A 15,156-nucleotide genomic window follows, 5' to 3' on the forward strand; every position below is an offset into this window, starting at 1 on the left:
TGATAAAGTTCATTCAGATATTAATTATTAACTCATTCCTATATAATAAGTCTTCTCCAAAGAGTTGCTTTTTCACTAGTATTTTTCTTAACGCATCTTACTTCTGGGAGTTGGATGCATTTCTTATTTGGGCCATATTATACACAATTGAAACAGATCCCTAAAGTTGGTATTTCTCTATGCAACATTATTAATATTTTAATAAGAAAGTAAAATACGACTTAACTGTTGACTTACTCATTTGTTTTGCCAAGTGAGAAAGGCAGCAGACAAAACTGAGCGTATCCTACACTAACCAACATCTCACTATATTGAGAGAGGGTAACACTGAAAGATAAAAAGCTAAAAATAGTAGCAGTTAGCATGGATTTTTGAAAGAGTCACTGAATACACCTGCCTTTTTATAGATATGTTTTTATACCTGTGTGTCTCTCTTCCTTCTAGGTAACAGGCATAGTAGGCAGAGCGGATGTCCTAGCCTGTCTACTCTTTCTGTTGGCTTTTCTCTCCTATAATAGGTATGGATCCTACCTATCGGTTGTGATAATATCATGAGATGCTCTAGTCTGAGGAGGAGACAAAGGGGAAACCTGACAATTTTCAAAGGCTGTTGGCAGAGGTACTTCCCTCAGCACTGATGCATGGAAGTGCCCTGGCCCATACTTTCAGCCACAGTGCCAAATAAGTGAAGTTTATCAGAACAAATAAACATAAAAAGAGAAGTAAATATTTAAGGTCCCCTATTCCATTGACATTACAGCTGACCAAACACTAGAGGAGGGCTTGTAGAGCTAAAAATCTTAAAGTAATATTTTCAACTGAAGGCAGATTGTCTGTATGTGGAGTGAAGAATGGACGGACACATGCCTGCCTTTAAAATATATGCTGTGACTGTGAGACTGTTGAAATACTTGGTCTGGGAGAGTTATGGATTGCATCTAGACTGTTAGTCATACTTTTCAGATGAAAACTTGGCACCGTTTGCTGGGCTGTGTCCTAAAACTGTGACTGAACAAGTACAGATAAAGAAATATCTTTACTCCACTGGGGTTTCTCTCCCTTTTGCATTGTTATTTCATTTAGCAATAGCACCATGTCATCATGGCTGTGTGGAAAAACTGCTTATATCCCTCTTGAGCTGTTTGCTGCGAAGCTGTTTTCATCAGAAGGTTTCAAAGGTGTAAAACTGGTGGTGACCCCCCAGGAATCAGCTTGTTTGATTTGTTTTTTTTTCTTACCTTCTTCCCTCTCATACAGGCTTGCTGCCCAGTGTATGAATGATTAGGACACATCTTTGACTCAGGGGAGTGTGGGTGGGATGGAGGAATTTTTACTTGTATAGCACATTTTGTCACATAAGGAAAATTACAGATGTGTGTTCTAGATGACAGAAAGCAGGTATTTTTCTGCCCTTTCTGCCTTTGTACTTACTCTGCCTTGCTCTGACCATTTCAAGTGCATTTTATCTTTCTGCTTGTCTTTTTTTTTTCCCTCTTCTGTGCAAATTCTTTGTGTGCCTCTCAATATTTGTGTTTTCCCTTCCTGTCCTGTGTCTAAACCTTTCCTCATTAATCAGTGAACAGATTGTTCATGTCACTTGTTACCCGTATCTTAAGAAATTAAAGTGTCTCAGTATTTGTATGAATGTAGTAAACATGAAAATAACAGAGAAGTTAAAATATTTGTCAAATATATTTTTCAGGAGTGTGGATCAGCTTTATGTTGGGGAACATTTCCCTCCCACTGCCTCCCCATTCTTTTTGCTGCTTAGTTTATTCTTTGGGACGTGTGCAATGCTGGTGAAAGAAACTGGAGTCACTGTGTTTGGTGTGTGCTTGGTTTATGACTTCTTTTCCCTCTCCTGCAATGGACTCAAACTGTAAGTAACTTGCTATGCTTGCTGTGCTTTTCAAGTGTTGTCACCTGTGTGTGCAAAATATGTATTATTATATGCAGCACTGTGGGAGATGGACTTGCCCTGCTGAATTAGATGTCACACATCTGACAAATTTGGAGGGCGCCAAGGTTTCATTCTCTTTGGTTTTCTTTGGTTTTGTTTTGTTACTCTATGGCTGCCTGATGACTTTTTCTGGGTAGATAGGCCAGATGTGAAGAACTGATCTCTAAAATGTTCCGTTCATTCTGGCAAGGCTAACATTTATTTTTCCTATGGAAGTTCTGACTGAAGCATCAACATCTTAAAATTTCTCTGGCTTATATTCTTCCATTTTCAATGTGCGCTTGATTATTCAGTCACGATGTCATAGCTGTAGAAATATCATATGATGTTTAGTAGTAAAATCAGGTTTAATCCTTTCTGTCCTTACAGAACGGAAAAAGAGGGAAAATATCCAGCCAGCTCTGCAATAAGCAGCTCTCAGCAGTCACTGGAGAAAAATCAAATACTTTGAAAAGTTTGTATTCCCCACCCACTTAGTGTCATAAATAACTATGGTATTTTGTATCTCCACTAAAAGTCAGAAGTCTTTTGTTTGATAGAAGTAATTTTTTTCACTTCTCTCCCAAACCGTACCTGGTGCAGATCTGATGAGTGAACATAAGAGCTTACTGCTGCTGAGAATGGGAGGTCTTGCTCCTGCCATTGCTTCTCATGTTCCAGCTCATGCTGCCCCATGGGTTCTGGAGCCCGTCATACTCCTGTGTGAGCTAATATGTCTAGGTTATAAAAAAGGACACCGAGTTCATGTTTCCACAGTAGGGAATTAAATCAGCTCAGAGAAGTGTTTGGGGAGTGCCAGAGCTGGCACAATGTGAGAGCAGCAAATGCAGGGAGGAGAAGAGGGACTCTTCTCTTTCAAGAGTATCCTGGTTTCCCTCCCCTTTCAGCCTTTCCTCGAGGTCCCAATGGAGGATGGACCATGTTTCAGGCCCACCTGCCCTCCCTCTGGCCTGTCTAACAACAACAGTAGTCAGAGGGCAGGTACAATGGATTGGCAGAGGATTTATCCTATTTTGACCAGATAAGTGATTCATAATGGTGTAACTCGTGGGCAAATACTCAGTGAGGAGTTTTCTGTGGACTGACAGTCGTCATGCTTGTTAACACTTGCATTTACAGTCTGCCAGGTGTGTTCCAGGATCTGCCTGGCTAAAGGTAACATAAATGTTAATTAATTGGTGGAAAATCTACCCTCTTCCCCCTCCCTTCAATCTCCCCCTTCCCCTAGGTTCACATTCCAATGGCCTTTTGAGGTTATTTCTTTGCTTCAGTGGTGTCCACTTGCCCAGATGTGGCAGATATTTAGCTTGCAGGAATGAAGCTCTGTAGTCCAGATGTGCTGCATTTTCATATTTGGTTTGGTTGCATGTAATTATGCACTTCTCTGTTTGTGGTGCTCAGGATTTTATGACTGTATTTGACTCTTTTAAGGGACAGCAGAAAACCAACAGCCTTCTACATGCTGCTGAAACTCATCTCCTCCTGCTTCTTCCTCCAACCTGTACAGATTTGTTTTCTGTTTAAACATGGCAGGACACCAATTATTTTCTGCAAAAAATTAGGAATGTCACCATATTCTTCCTCTCAGTGCTTCCCATCTTACCAGAGGTCCAGAGAACAGCTTGATACAGGAGTGCTCATTTTCTGTTGCTTTTCTGTCTCTTCTTCTAGATCTAGTTAGGAACTAATAAATCCTGTCCACCCAGCATGCAAAGACTTTGTATTTTGGATTAAATAAAATGTCTTCTGTTGTAGTTAGATACCATGTTGTGCTGTTTTCATAATGTTCAACCTTTTGATAAGTAAGCATGAAAAATAAAAATCCTTTAATCCTTTTCTTTCCCCTTACCCCTCTTTTCTTCCCTTTTCTCTGCTTGCATTACCAGAAGAAATGGGGGTATCCACCCAAGATCTGCCCGGCAGTCTGCAGTTTCTCCCTCTGCCTCGCTGCAGGTCCCTCCGGCTGGCCGGGAGAATGGGAAGCATCGCTTTGCTCACCGGGGCACTTGGAGCTCCTGCCACCCGGTGTCACCTGAGGAGCAGCAGAGCAGTGGCCTTTCTGTGCCCAGCAAAGCCATGTGGGCCATTCGGAGGTATTGCTGGCTACCTGCCGCTCCATTGTGGTTTACTTTGCAGCTGAGCCTACCTTAAAATGTCAAGTCATTCACTTTGTCTTAGCCATTTTTAACCTGAAATGTGCTGTAGTTTTTTCCTTACGTTACTGGAGAGGGAAGAGAGGAGAAAAGTGGAAGGAGGATTAAGGGAAGAAAGAGATGGAGTCGAAAATTGCATTTCTTCTGCTTGGGAAAAGGAGAATTTCTGAGGACTGTCCATGTCCTGAGACTTTCTATCCTAATATGATATTGGTAGGCAGTGCTCTCCTTCCCAGCTTCTCCATGAAGAAAGCCAAGACTGTAATGCTAGTTTGAATGTGAAGAGGGGGAATATGTGCCCCTCTTATACATGCATACATAAAGACATATTGCCCCCCTCAGAGGGGAATATACAATAATGCCTGAAGTGAGGTGAGTGCAGTGTGAGCTGCATATTATGTGATACTGCTGTGTATCTATATATACACGTTTGTACACATTTCTGAATGTGGATATACATACATGTATATACATATACACATGTACATGTATGTATATATATGAAAGTAGAGGTGATGCTGACTTCTGCTTTATGCCTAGGAATGGGCATAAGAATGGTGAGAGCCAGGCTCAGGTAGTAACAGAAGAATTTTCACTGATCGTGTCCAGCAGTTGTTGGCATGTTCACTGGGGGAGGAAGGACTCCAGGGCCATGCTCTAGCACAGGACCAGTGCCTGGCGCCCTTATTCCTGTGGAACAGCACTGAGCTAGGGAAAGCATTTAAGGGGGTGTGACTCAGCAGCTGCTCCGTGGATGTGTGCCAGAGCATGGGTTTTTTTCCTTTTAACCTTGACTTCTGTCCAGTCTCCCTGGTAGCTCTTGCACAGCTTGCCCTTTGTTGCTGAATTTGGGTTTCAACTACAAAACACTCACAGTATGACTTAATTTGGAGACCTGTAATAATGAATTGCCCCACACTACCTATTCTTTGGAGAAAGTGTTTTGTTCGTGAAATAGATCAGGAATTACAAGCTGCAGTTCTCTGGTCATTGAAAGGTTGGCACCTGAACAGGCTTCATGCAGCACTCCTGAACCCTGGGAAAGGGAGTGTTTTATTCCCACATAACACTCCTCATTAATCAGCTCAGTAGGAGCTGTTTCTTTGCTGTTGGGGTTTTGGTTGGGGTTTTTTGGGTAATCTTGCTGCAACAGTATTAATGGTGTGTAGGCATTAGATGAGATCTGTAACTTCTCAGATCAGAGTCTGTTTCCTCTACCTGTAGTTTAAGTGGTTCAACCAACTTGAGAGCTTCTGCCCTGCAGGTGTTTTGCATTATTGGTCTGTCTTGGGGATGGTTGGGTTTTTGGTTTTGCTTTTAACAAGAAGGGAATGGGTTTGGTCATGTTGCCTCTCCATGTGGGGAATCTGTGACACAAAAATGGTAAAGAAGTCAAGGCTTTTTGGAGTGGGTAAGTGCTAGCTGCTCTGGCATGGAGGCTCTTCTGGTGGTTGGGAACAGCTTCTAAAGTTGTTTGTTTGAATTTATTTCTCCTCCTATATTCCTGAATGAGTAGCACAATTAGAAAGTGTGGTTGACCCTGGTTCCTTCTGATGTGTCAGGCCTGAATGGGATGTCCAAAAGCCTCATTTAACATCTTACCTCTACAATTAGGACCTGGTGGAGAGGAGTAACCTGCACATGACACTGGTGCAGCTGCTATTCCTGGCCTTTACTCTCTTCATGTTTCTCTCAATGCTTTTGTTCTTTTGGACACTTGTATTTGTTTTTATTTTCCTTGATGTATACTATGGTGGAGAGTATCAATATAAAAAATGTCTCCTGTCTTGCTTCATCTTCTTGTTCTTTGTTTCTTTTACCCCCATTTCTTCTCTTCTTCCTACTGCTCCTTTCCCCCCTTCCTTTGCTTTATACTTTTTCCAAACACCTTCCCTCTTCCCCTGCTTTTGGGAATGTCCCTTTCTCACACCAAGGGGAAAGCCTCTGGTTTTCCAGTCTCTTCAAGAGAGGCTGCATAAGTTGTGTTGGAGAGACCATGCATGTGGGGTGGCTTCAAAGGGAACTCATCCACGCTGCCAACTGGCATTTGCTTTTCAGCAGCTGCCTCTTCGAGTGTAAAAGATTTCTGCACGTGGTAAATCAAGCTCTGCATGTACATAGCTGCTTTCTTATTAAAAAGGGGCTCTCATGGTGTAAGCCGCTCAGCTTCTCTTTTGAAGTGACTGACTCTGCAACACACTTGCAACAACCTATTGCGTGATGGTTTGCAGTGGAATGCCCAAAGTAGAGCTGGCTTGGTCCTAGTGGCTGAGAGGGAATCCTGCTGCCACACATTTGTGTGGGAGTTGTGCCTGAGGGCCTTGGGAAAAAGCCTGGGGTGGGTTAATGGATGCTGCTTTGAAAAAAACTTATCTGAAACACTGCAGTCTTCTTTGCTAGTTTTTCCCTTGCTCTGAATTTCTGTTTCCTCTGAAGTCAGGGTAAGGCTGGATAACTTCTTGCTGCACGGAATGACAGCCTCATAGAGCCTGGGCAATTTGACCAGGGCCTATTTGTCTAATGTCAATGTTTGCTAGACACTAAAAAAAAAAAAAAAGTGCTGCTATAGCATTTGTAATTTCAAGAGATCTCAATTCTCGATCACATGGAGCATGCTTGCAGTAGTATGGAACAGCAAGATTAAATGTATTGCAGCTCACTGACTCCCAAAATGATGTCCGTGTCACATGGATGTCTGTGGACTGCTACCTGACTGCAGCCTTCTCCTTACTTCCAATTCCTCTCTCCTCTTGCAGGACAGATTAAAATAGTTGAAATACTTTCTGTACACAGTCTTTTTCTAGTGTTATTGGCATATGATATGAAGTAGGAATCACTTGAGGCAATTGCTTTATTAAAATACAATCCATCTTTAAAAAGAAAAAGTAAATCCTTGCAATAGCAGAAAAAAGAAGGAAAAAAATTGAAGTTGCTGTCAAATATACAGAATTAATTACACAATTTCTCCTCTGTAATCAATGTTTCTCTGGCTCGTGTAGGTCTCTTCAATGGCAAAAGGGAGGGGAAAGGATTTTAAATATTGTAAAAACTCCAAAGTTGGAAGGCATGTTAGGCACAGTGAAGTAGCTTCAGGTACTTATGTAGTGCACCAGGTTGCTACTTGTAAGGTCTTCATTAGCATAAAATAGTTGTGCACTTCTTAATCTGTACTTTTAAGTACTCTTAATGTGATCATTTAGGTTTCTATTTAATAATTTATTATGTATCTAGCTACTAGAGCTAACTGAAAAACTCAGGGAAACATAATGGGGGAGTTAAGGGAACCCATCTAATTAGCAGTAACCAGAGCTAGTTACATAAATTCTTGGTGCAGAAGAATTTCTGTTCCTTATTGTCACTTGCTCTTATCTTCAGCTGTCTGGAGAATGTGTGGGTTGCAGTCCTGGGTGCCTTCAGGAGTAAGTAATGAGTTAGTCTGGATGAAATTGTAGGTTTTATCACCACAATTTATTGCAATTTTGGGGGATGCTGACATATACTACTGGAACAAGGTGACAAGGATCTCTTACGAGCTTGATCCGTCTGCCTGAGTTTTAAGGCCTGAAAGAAGCTTGTGACCGTATGTGCCCTCCTGTATGATACAAATGGAGAAGGGCAGTCAGGAACTTTCATATTAGGCTTGTATTTCTGTTTGGGATAAGGCCAGAGCTTTCATGATAAGGCCTCAGTGCTTTTACTATATGATGGTGCCGTATACGTATATGTGTCCTATTAAAAAGCAGTATCGATGCCAACACCTCATTGCTCACCACAGTGCTACTCTGTTAGATCCATGAATATGTTTCACAAGGGTGATATATGTAAAACAAGTTGACACAGTCCCTTGTGCAAGTTGTGTCTACAGTTATTGACACTCACTCTCTTTTTTTTGTTTGTTTTGTTGAACCCACTGAAAACCAAGATCTACTTTTTTGACCTTTTTTTTATTATTATTATTCCAAGGCTACATATAGTTGTCATCATGCCATGTTATAAGTGTCTCACACTCAGCATTGCTAAATGCTGTCCAGCCAATGGACACCCTCATACCACCTAATCACCCTGATGGTTTTAAGCTTTATGAATGAGCCTGTGGTGGGCCAGCAGTATAAGCTTCTTGAAAAACAAGACTCCTCAATAGCTTGCATACTTTTGAAACTGAAATCTCTGTTTTTCTTTAGTGACCTAGAAACTGATTTTTATTCTATCTCCTGTTGGTGATTTAGCTGGTGAGTCTCTTCACTTAGAATGGGCAATAGACTGGTGTTTAATGCTGCTATTTTCCATTTATATGAACTGTTAAGTTTTTTGTGTTTGCTTTTTGGTTGTTTTTTCATTTTTAATTTTTTTGCCGAGTGACAGAATGAAAGAAGAAGCAGGTATAGTTGGAGTTGTGCCCAGCTCCCTCACTTTAAATCTCTATGTATGTGAAAAGAAAGTGAGGGAGCTCACGACTGGTCAGCACTGTGGGATCCAGGCACAAAACCCCACTGATGCAAAATTCAGTTAAATCCTTAAAGCTGTATCAGGGATACATGTGATTTAATGTCTAAACCAGCAGCAATGTTGTTTTCTTTTGCAATAGCAGGGGAAAGAAAATGGAAATGCTCTGCAGAACATGGTGCTTTCCAGGGATGGCTGCGCTGTCTCTAAGATCGATATACTATGAGGAAAAGCATGTTGAGGTCATAACATATCTTCCCTGAGTCCCCACGCAGTGTGCACAGTCAGTGTTTGAGCTGAAAGAGATGATATTCTCCAACGTGGAGGGAGAGAGGTGAAAATGTGTCGGCAGACATAACATGTGACTACGCAGCAATTGCTTGGTGTTGATTTGGCTTTTCCTCACTGGGTGCTTCTGTTTCCAATAGTTCTATTTCCATTGTGTAGCAATGATTTTTTTTTTTTTAAACTAATTTGACAGTATAGCACACTTCTGCTTTAAGAGGAAATTCCTGTTCAAAAAGCAGAAGTCTCAGCTGCATTTCTAATGCTTCTCCTTGCCACATAGTATAATGCTGCTCCCTAGATTCATAACGTAGGCAGGATAGTGTGACCGGTTTCCCAGATACGCGATTTCACGTGTACAAACTTTACCTTTTCTTGAATTTGTTAGAGTGAGTTTTGTAGGAAGGTGTGGCTCAGAACATGAAACTGCCTGAGTTACAGAGGTGCAAGGAAGACACTTTCTGTTAGATTTGGTACAACTTTCTTAAAGTTTAGTAAGTTGTACTTAGGTGCATTCACACACACTGAAGGTCAGTGATGGTTGAATTAATGTACAAAGGACAGCAGTAAAAAGCACTGCATGCCTCTAGGAACACTAAGGTAACTATTATTAATGTACTATTTTGGTGAGGGGCAAGCATACAACAAAAGAAAAACCTGGATACTAGTCACTGGCCTAAAAGGTCCTTGCCATGCAACAGCAAAACAGTAAGGAAGGGATATAGAGCTTTGCAATCACCACAGCAATAGTTAGTAGAGAAATTCCAGGACAGTGGCCTGCTTTGGGATTCAGTCTGGTGAAAAGGGGCTGGGAGTTTAGCAGTCAGAATGATTTTCTTCTGTAGGAAAGCAAAATGGGCAACCTGGAGCGTTAAGCCTAGGCTTTTCCCTTCTTTCCTCTCTTGCTGGTGATGATATGAGGGTTGTGAGGTTTTAAAATAAATGAGCAAGCTCGTAGTCTGCGATGCTCTGAGCAAAGGTTGGTGTTGGATTGCCTCTGTGTGAAAGGAGAGACAAGGAAGTGCTAAATTGTTGCTGACTGTAGGCTGATCTTTTTTTGGGGGGGTGGGGGAGTGTGGAATTGATGTTTGAACTGAGAATAGGACAACACAATTTCACCCCAAAAGACAAGTAGGACCCTGAGTCCCAAGGCATAGGAAGGCACAGTGTGTGCTCAAAGGTAACAGATTAGATAAGTGTCATTGTTATCCTGGTAACTGTGGGATGCTTCTTCTGTGGTGTTGCAAGATTTTTTAAGTTGTAGCAGCCTGTGCCTTTCTTGCTATTTAGTAACGTTAGGTTACAAATGAAGTTCAGCCCCCTTTGGGGAGGTGTGTTCCAGAGGTGGATTTGGCCTATGGATTATTCTTCTCTGTACTCAGTTCTTTAGACAGTTTTTCCGCTGTTGAGTCTGAGCAAAAGCTCTAGCTACTGCTGTGTCCATGTCCTGTCTTTTTAGGAAATGTTCACTAGCAATAATACATGAATCATCTCCTTTGCCTGCAGTCAGTGATGATATTTATTGTCATGCTCAGATGGGTACCAGACACCACCAGAAGACTCTGCTAGAGTCTCGAACACGTGAGAGGTGGGTGCCCCTATGCTTAAAGTCTTGGATTCAACCAAGGATTTATGGGCTCTGGCCTGTGACTGTCTTCCAGAGAACCCTTGTGTAATCTTGGGGAAATAATTACATCTCTGTTACCATGGTGTGTGCTGGAAGATGAGGTGCTGTAATGCATGCTTCTTTTCCACCTCCATTCATATGATGTGGTGGTTGTTTTAAGACTCCTCCCCAAAAAGCCAAGGACTCTCTCTCTTATGCATGCTTGTGGCATTACGTGTCTTAATCTTTGAAATCTCCAAGTGCTGTTTCAATATAAGTAACTAAACTCATTTCTTGCTAACTAAAGTTTATTTTAAAACAGCACCGCTTTGGTATGGTGATGACTAATGTTTCATATGCACACGAAAAGACGTGTTTAGACATCATTAGGCTGCAAAACTGTGCACTCACCAGGTAAGAAAGGCCTGATTTAATTTTGGCCCTGTTGTGTGTTTATATTATGGCAGTCTTTAATTACACTATCACATACCATTTTTTTCTGCATGATCCCTGCTCTAATCATGGACCAGAATGGATGGTGCTCACTTAATAAGCAACTATTCAACATTTTTTCTACCTTGTCCAGAGCATGGCCCCATGCCCTATTTAATTCATGTTATTTAAGTCCTGCTTTGAGACAGATGAACTACTTCTCAGTAATTTCTCTGTGTACAAACTACCAAGTGCTGGTATTTCCTTGCAGTTTGTTGGTTCAGTCTGTAATCTTTTTAAAGTACTTTTGGCATAGTTTCTAGATGTGTAATTTCCTTGCTTTTCAAAACAAGTAAAGTGAATAGCCATAAATTTTGCAGTGGAGAGCCACGTGGGTGTGAATAGTTGGACTGAAACCTTTGGATCCACCTCATCAACATCTGCTTGAGCAAGCAGACTAGCTAGTGGCAGCAGTAGATTGTGCTCTATACGAGTCTGTATTAAGAGATGGAGACTTTTCCCCTTAAATATTTGCTGACAGAGGAGGCACGATGACATGATGTTCCCTTCCAGACTCAGAGAGAAATAAACCCCAGCATGTGCAGCTGCTTCTGGCAGCTCCTTCCTTCCTCTCTCCGCAGTTTGTTGTCCTGCCTTGTCTACTCCAACCTGCCTTTATCTCTTCCCTTGATTGCTTCTCCTTAGTCATTTAATTACTTTCAATCTTTGCTCCTCAGGGTTTGCCTTTTGGATCTTGTGGCTTTCCTCAAGAGCTACTGTGATAAACTCCCTCTCTCAGGGTTCCTTCTATACTCCTAGCCCCAAAGTCCTTGCCCAGCCAAATCAGGGGCCCCCACCTATGTCCTTCTATTGCATATCGCATCCTCCATGTGCTCCCCACTCCTGTCTTTCAGGCTCAGTCTCTTGCTGTGGGAGCTTTGCCCAGCTAGAGGGAAAGGTCCCTTCTGGGGTTTTTGGCTATCAGAACTCGCTGTCTCTTTGCTTATCTCCTCCTCCACTCTGCATGGGTTTCTGCTCCATGGACTGCAGAGCCCAGTTTCTTTTTGACCTCTTTTTCTCCAGTTTTGTGGGTTTGGGTCTCCTCCACCCTGTACCTAATTCGGGAGTTTTCCCTGTGCTTGCTGCCTGGTTTTGAGGAAGAGGGAGCATGGAAAGCCAGGCAAACGCCATAAGCCTGCTCTGTTCTGGTGCTCAGTATGGCACAGAGCCACAGTTGCTTGCACTCTTGGTTTATTTGTGTATGGAAAAGCAGGCACTTGTGCATGTGCTTGTTTGAATAGAAGAGGCTTGGTTTTAAATTTGACTTCCTTTGTTGGATCATTATAGCTGCTATTCTGGATAGTGTTTTTTGTCTTGCAGTACAGAGAAACACCTCTCTCCCTCTTTTTAAATCCCTTCAAGAAGGAAGTGGAAAGTAAATAATACCTCCTGGACTATTAATATGTGACAGCATCAAGAGGCCCTGTTTATTTCAGTAAGCAACGAATAAACTTAAGTAGTTTGGCTTCATGGACATTAAATGCTGGAGGAAAAAAGGGGCAAGGCTGAGTCTGATGTTATTTTTCTTAACATGTTCTAGCGCTTTTTTTTTTAGGGAAGACTCTTTAGTCTTTTAAGGATCCTGTAGACTTTCATTTAGTCCATGAAAATCTATTGTTGTGAATTCATAACTGTGCCTGGGACAAAGAACCTCGCTGCACAAAACAGAACCAGGAGGAAAAGTTAACGGCTGTTTTTTGTTTTTTTGCCCATCTTCCAAAAGATGCTGATCGCTTATTCATTCGTGTGCAGGGGGAGGCTTTTTTTTCTCTCATTAATGGGAGTTGCATTTAAACCCTGCAGTTGCAGTCACTTCATTGTATGTCAGCCTCTTCTGTTCCCTGTGTTGCTAATTGGAAATCCCCAATTTTAGGTGCAGTCTGTATGTCCCAGAGCTGACTCACAGGAGACTCTGTTCATTCCCTTTACTTCACAGGACTGCCTTTCTATTCACAGCTCATGGCAGCCTCATTAAACCAGCATTTGAAATAGCAGCCTGCTCGTGTTCATTGGCTTTCTCTGAAAGCCCTGTAAACCAGTGTCAAAGAATTAACAGCAACTGAGAAACAGAAAAACCTTAATGGCTTGCCAGGTCATTTTCCTTGCAGTAAATCTGGGTTAGTTTGACACAGAACGGCATTTCAGTCACCCAAGAAGTAAAAACAACTCACAACACCTGAAGATAAATGATACCCAGATTATTGCAGGTATTTCCATGGAGCTAATCTAATTGAACTGTTTCTCTCTTATATTTTTGACTTCCAGGCACATTTCTGGACATCTAGAGGAAACTTTTAGGCTGCTTTCAGGAGTGAAGGATTCAGCTGTAACTACCTACCTACCTCATTAATGACTGATGCTTTCAGAGCTGGTCCGTGTCTCCTCTGTGAACCTGATAATCACAGCATGTATTAAGTGAAGGACAGCAGGCTCTCAGGACTAAGTTAGGTGGCTTTAGGTTTTCACAGGCTGATACAAGCAATCATTTGCTCAAAACCATGAAGACCCCAACTCATCAAATATCACTTTAGGTGGATAGTTCCAGTTGTGTGATGAGTGTTACTTAGATTTTTTTTTTTTTTTTTTTTTTAATGTGAATAAGCTGTTGAGATTTAATATTTGGTTTAAAAAGACAAAATGTGTTAGCATGTCTAATGCTTCTCCCATCCTCCCTGTATGCTTTCCAAGATGAATACATCCCTCCCTGACTAGAAACTTAATCTTCAACTTAATGTAAAGAAGAGGAGTAGTAAATCCACTTTCACATTTCTAATTCAGTTATCCCAATATTCTTTTCCAACTAGTGCATTAGAAACCTTAATCCTCTACTTGGCTTAGAAATGCTGGAACGCACATTTCTCTCCCACTGCAGATCTTTGAAATGCAGATTTTTTTTGTTGCTATTTTTCTAAGCAATTTTCAGGATGTGAATGTTCAGGAAGCTGCAGTGCAGAAGGGACTCTTGTAAATGCATTCCACATTCCCAAACGTCCATGCTGAAATTCAGATACTGGCCAAAGTGAGCCTTGAAAGACAAGGTTTGTGCTTGGGCTGTTGGAATGCTGCTATTGAGTGTTTGCTTTCCAGGTCTGACAGTTCTTACAGCATCTGGCGAACCTGCTTTGCCTTATGAATTCTTATTACCTGCCACAACTGAGCATGGAGTAGCTTAAACAAAAATCTTCCACTGAAATATGTTGTGGTGGTGGTTGTTTGTTTGTTTGTTTTTTTTTAACATCCTTTCTTAAAGTTAGGTTTGGTTGTCTTAAAGTATCATTCTTTGCTGTATGGATAATGCAGTTGTTCCCTCTCTTTAAAGCTTTGGTTGGCAGCATGTTTGTTGTAGGTTCTCTGTTCAGACTGGGGGCTGAAAATCTGTTCAAATCTCCCCTTTTGTGACCTATGAATCCCTTGTTTTTGCAAATCAGCAGTAGATTAAGAGAATATTATGTGTAAATTTTGTACTTTGAAACTAACTGTGGTTGCACTTTGGTTGTACTAGTAGAAAAACTATGGAATAAAATACAGTTCCTTTTAGTATGTGAAAGATGCCAACTGCTGTGTGTTCATTTTAGAAAAGGAAAATTAGAAGGAAAAACTGTCTCTTCTCTGTTTTTCATGGAGACTTTATTGATTGTTCAAAGAGAAAGAGTAATTATCAACTGGGGTGGAAGGGAGAGGGAACATTACCTTTATTTCCCTCTCATAAAATGCAGTTTTATCTGATTACACGACCCCATTATACATATCGTTCTTGCGAGACCATGTTAGGAATTTCTGCAGAGACAAAGCTACTGTAAAATGATGGCCTTGGGTTCTCTTGCAATATTTTGACTTAATTGCATTTACTGTAATCTGTGCTTCTCATGACAGCAGCTTGTATCACTGCTGCACCTGCGAGTTATCTGTAAATGTCTGAAGCAGTGATGTTTCTTTTGTATTTTGGTAGTAAGCTCAATTCATTTGTTAGTGTTCTTCTAATTTTTCTCCCCCATCCTCTCCAGTGTTAATTATGTCATGCATTTATTTCAGAAGATTAATTGCTTAGAGTACAAATGTTTTTGGTACAAGCATCAGGAATTTTCATCTTTAGACAGCTGTCACCTGGTCTGTGATCTGAATGACTGCTAAAGCTGGTCTTTCTAATCAGATCAGCATTCCTTTGCTGATCTTGGCTGATGTACTGTGGATTCACTATCATGACACTGCTTATGATC

The 15,156-nt window shown here is 41.3% G+C and overlaps 1 protein-coding gene across 6 annotated transcripts in view; it reads left to right on the forward strand.

The window, feature by feature from the left end:
- The window catches only part of TMTC1 (transmembrane O-mannosyltransferase targeting cadherins 1), a 146,069-nt gene that overhangs the window by 14,002 nt on the left and 116,911 nt on the right, over nt 1-15,156 (forward strand). For 3 of the 6 annotated variants that reach the window (XM_074902093.1, XM_074902096.1, XM_074902095.1), the window contains exons 3-5: nt 445-518; nt 1,703-1,879; nt 3,847-4,053. The exons of 1 other annotated variant lie outside the window; for it this stretch is intronic. In XM_074902093.1, coding sequence (XP_074758194.1) covers nt 445-518; nt 1,703-1,879; nt 3,847-4,053 — 458 coding nt within the window. The remainder of the gene's footprint in view (nt 1-444; nt 519-1,702; nt 1,880-3,846; nt 4,054-15,156) is intronic. 2 more of the 6 variants (XM_074902094.1, XM_074902097.1) reach the window with 2 other exon arrangements.

The sequence above is a fragment of the Athene noctua genome, chromosome 3 (genome assembly GCF_965140245.1).
Source record: "Athene noctua chromosome 3, bAthNoc1.hap1.1, whole genome shotgun sequence".
NCBI classification, from domain to species: domain Eukaryota; kingdom Metazoa; phylum Chordata; class Aves; order Strigiformes; family Strigidae; genus Athene; species Athene noctua.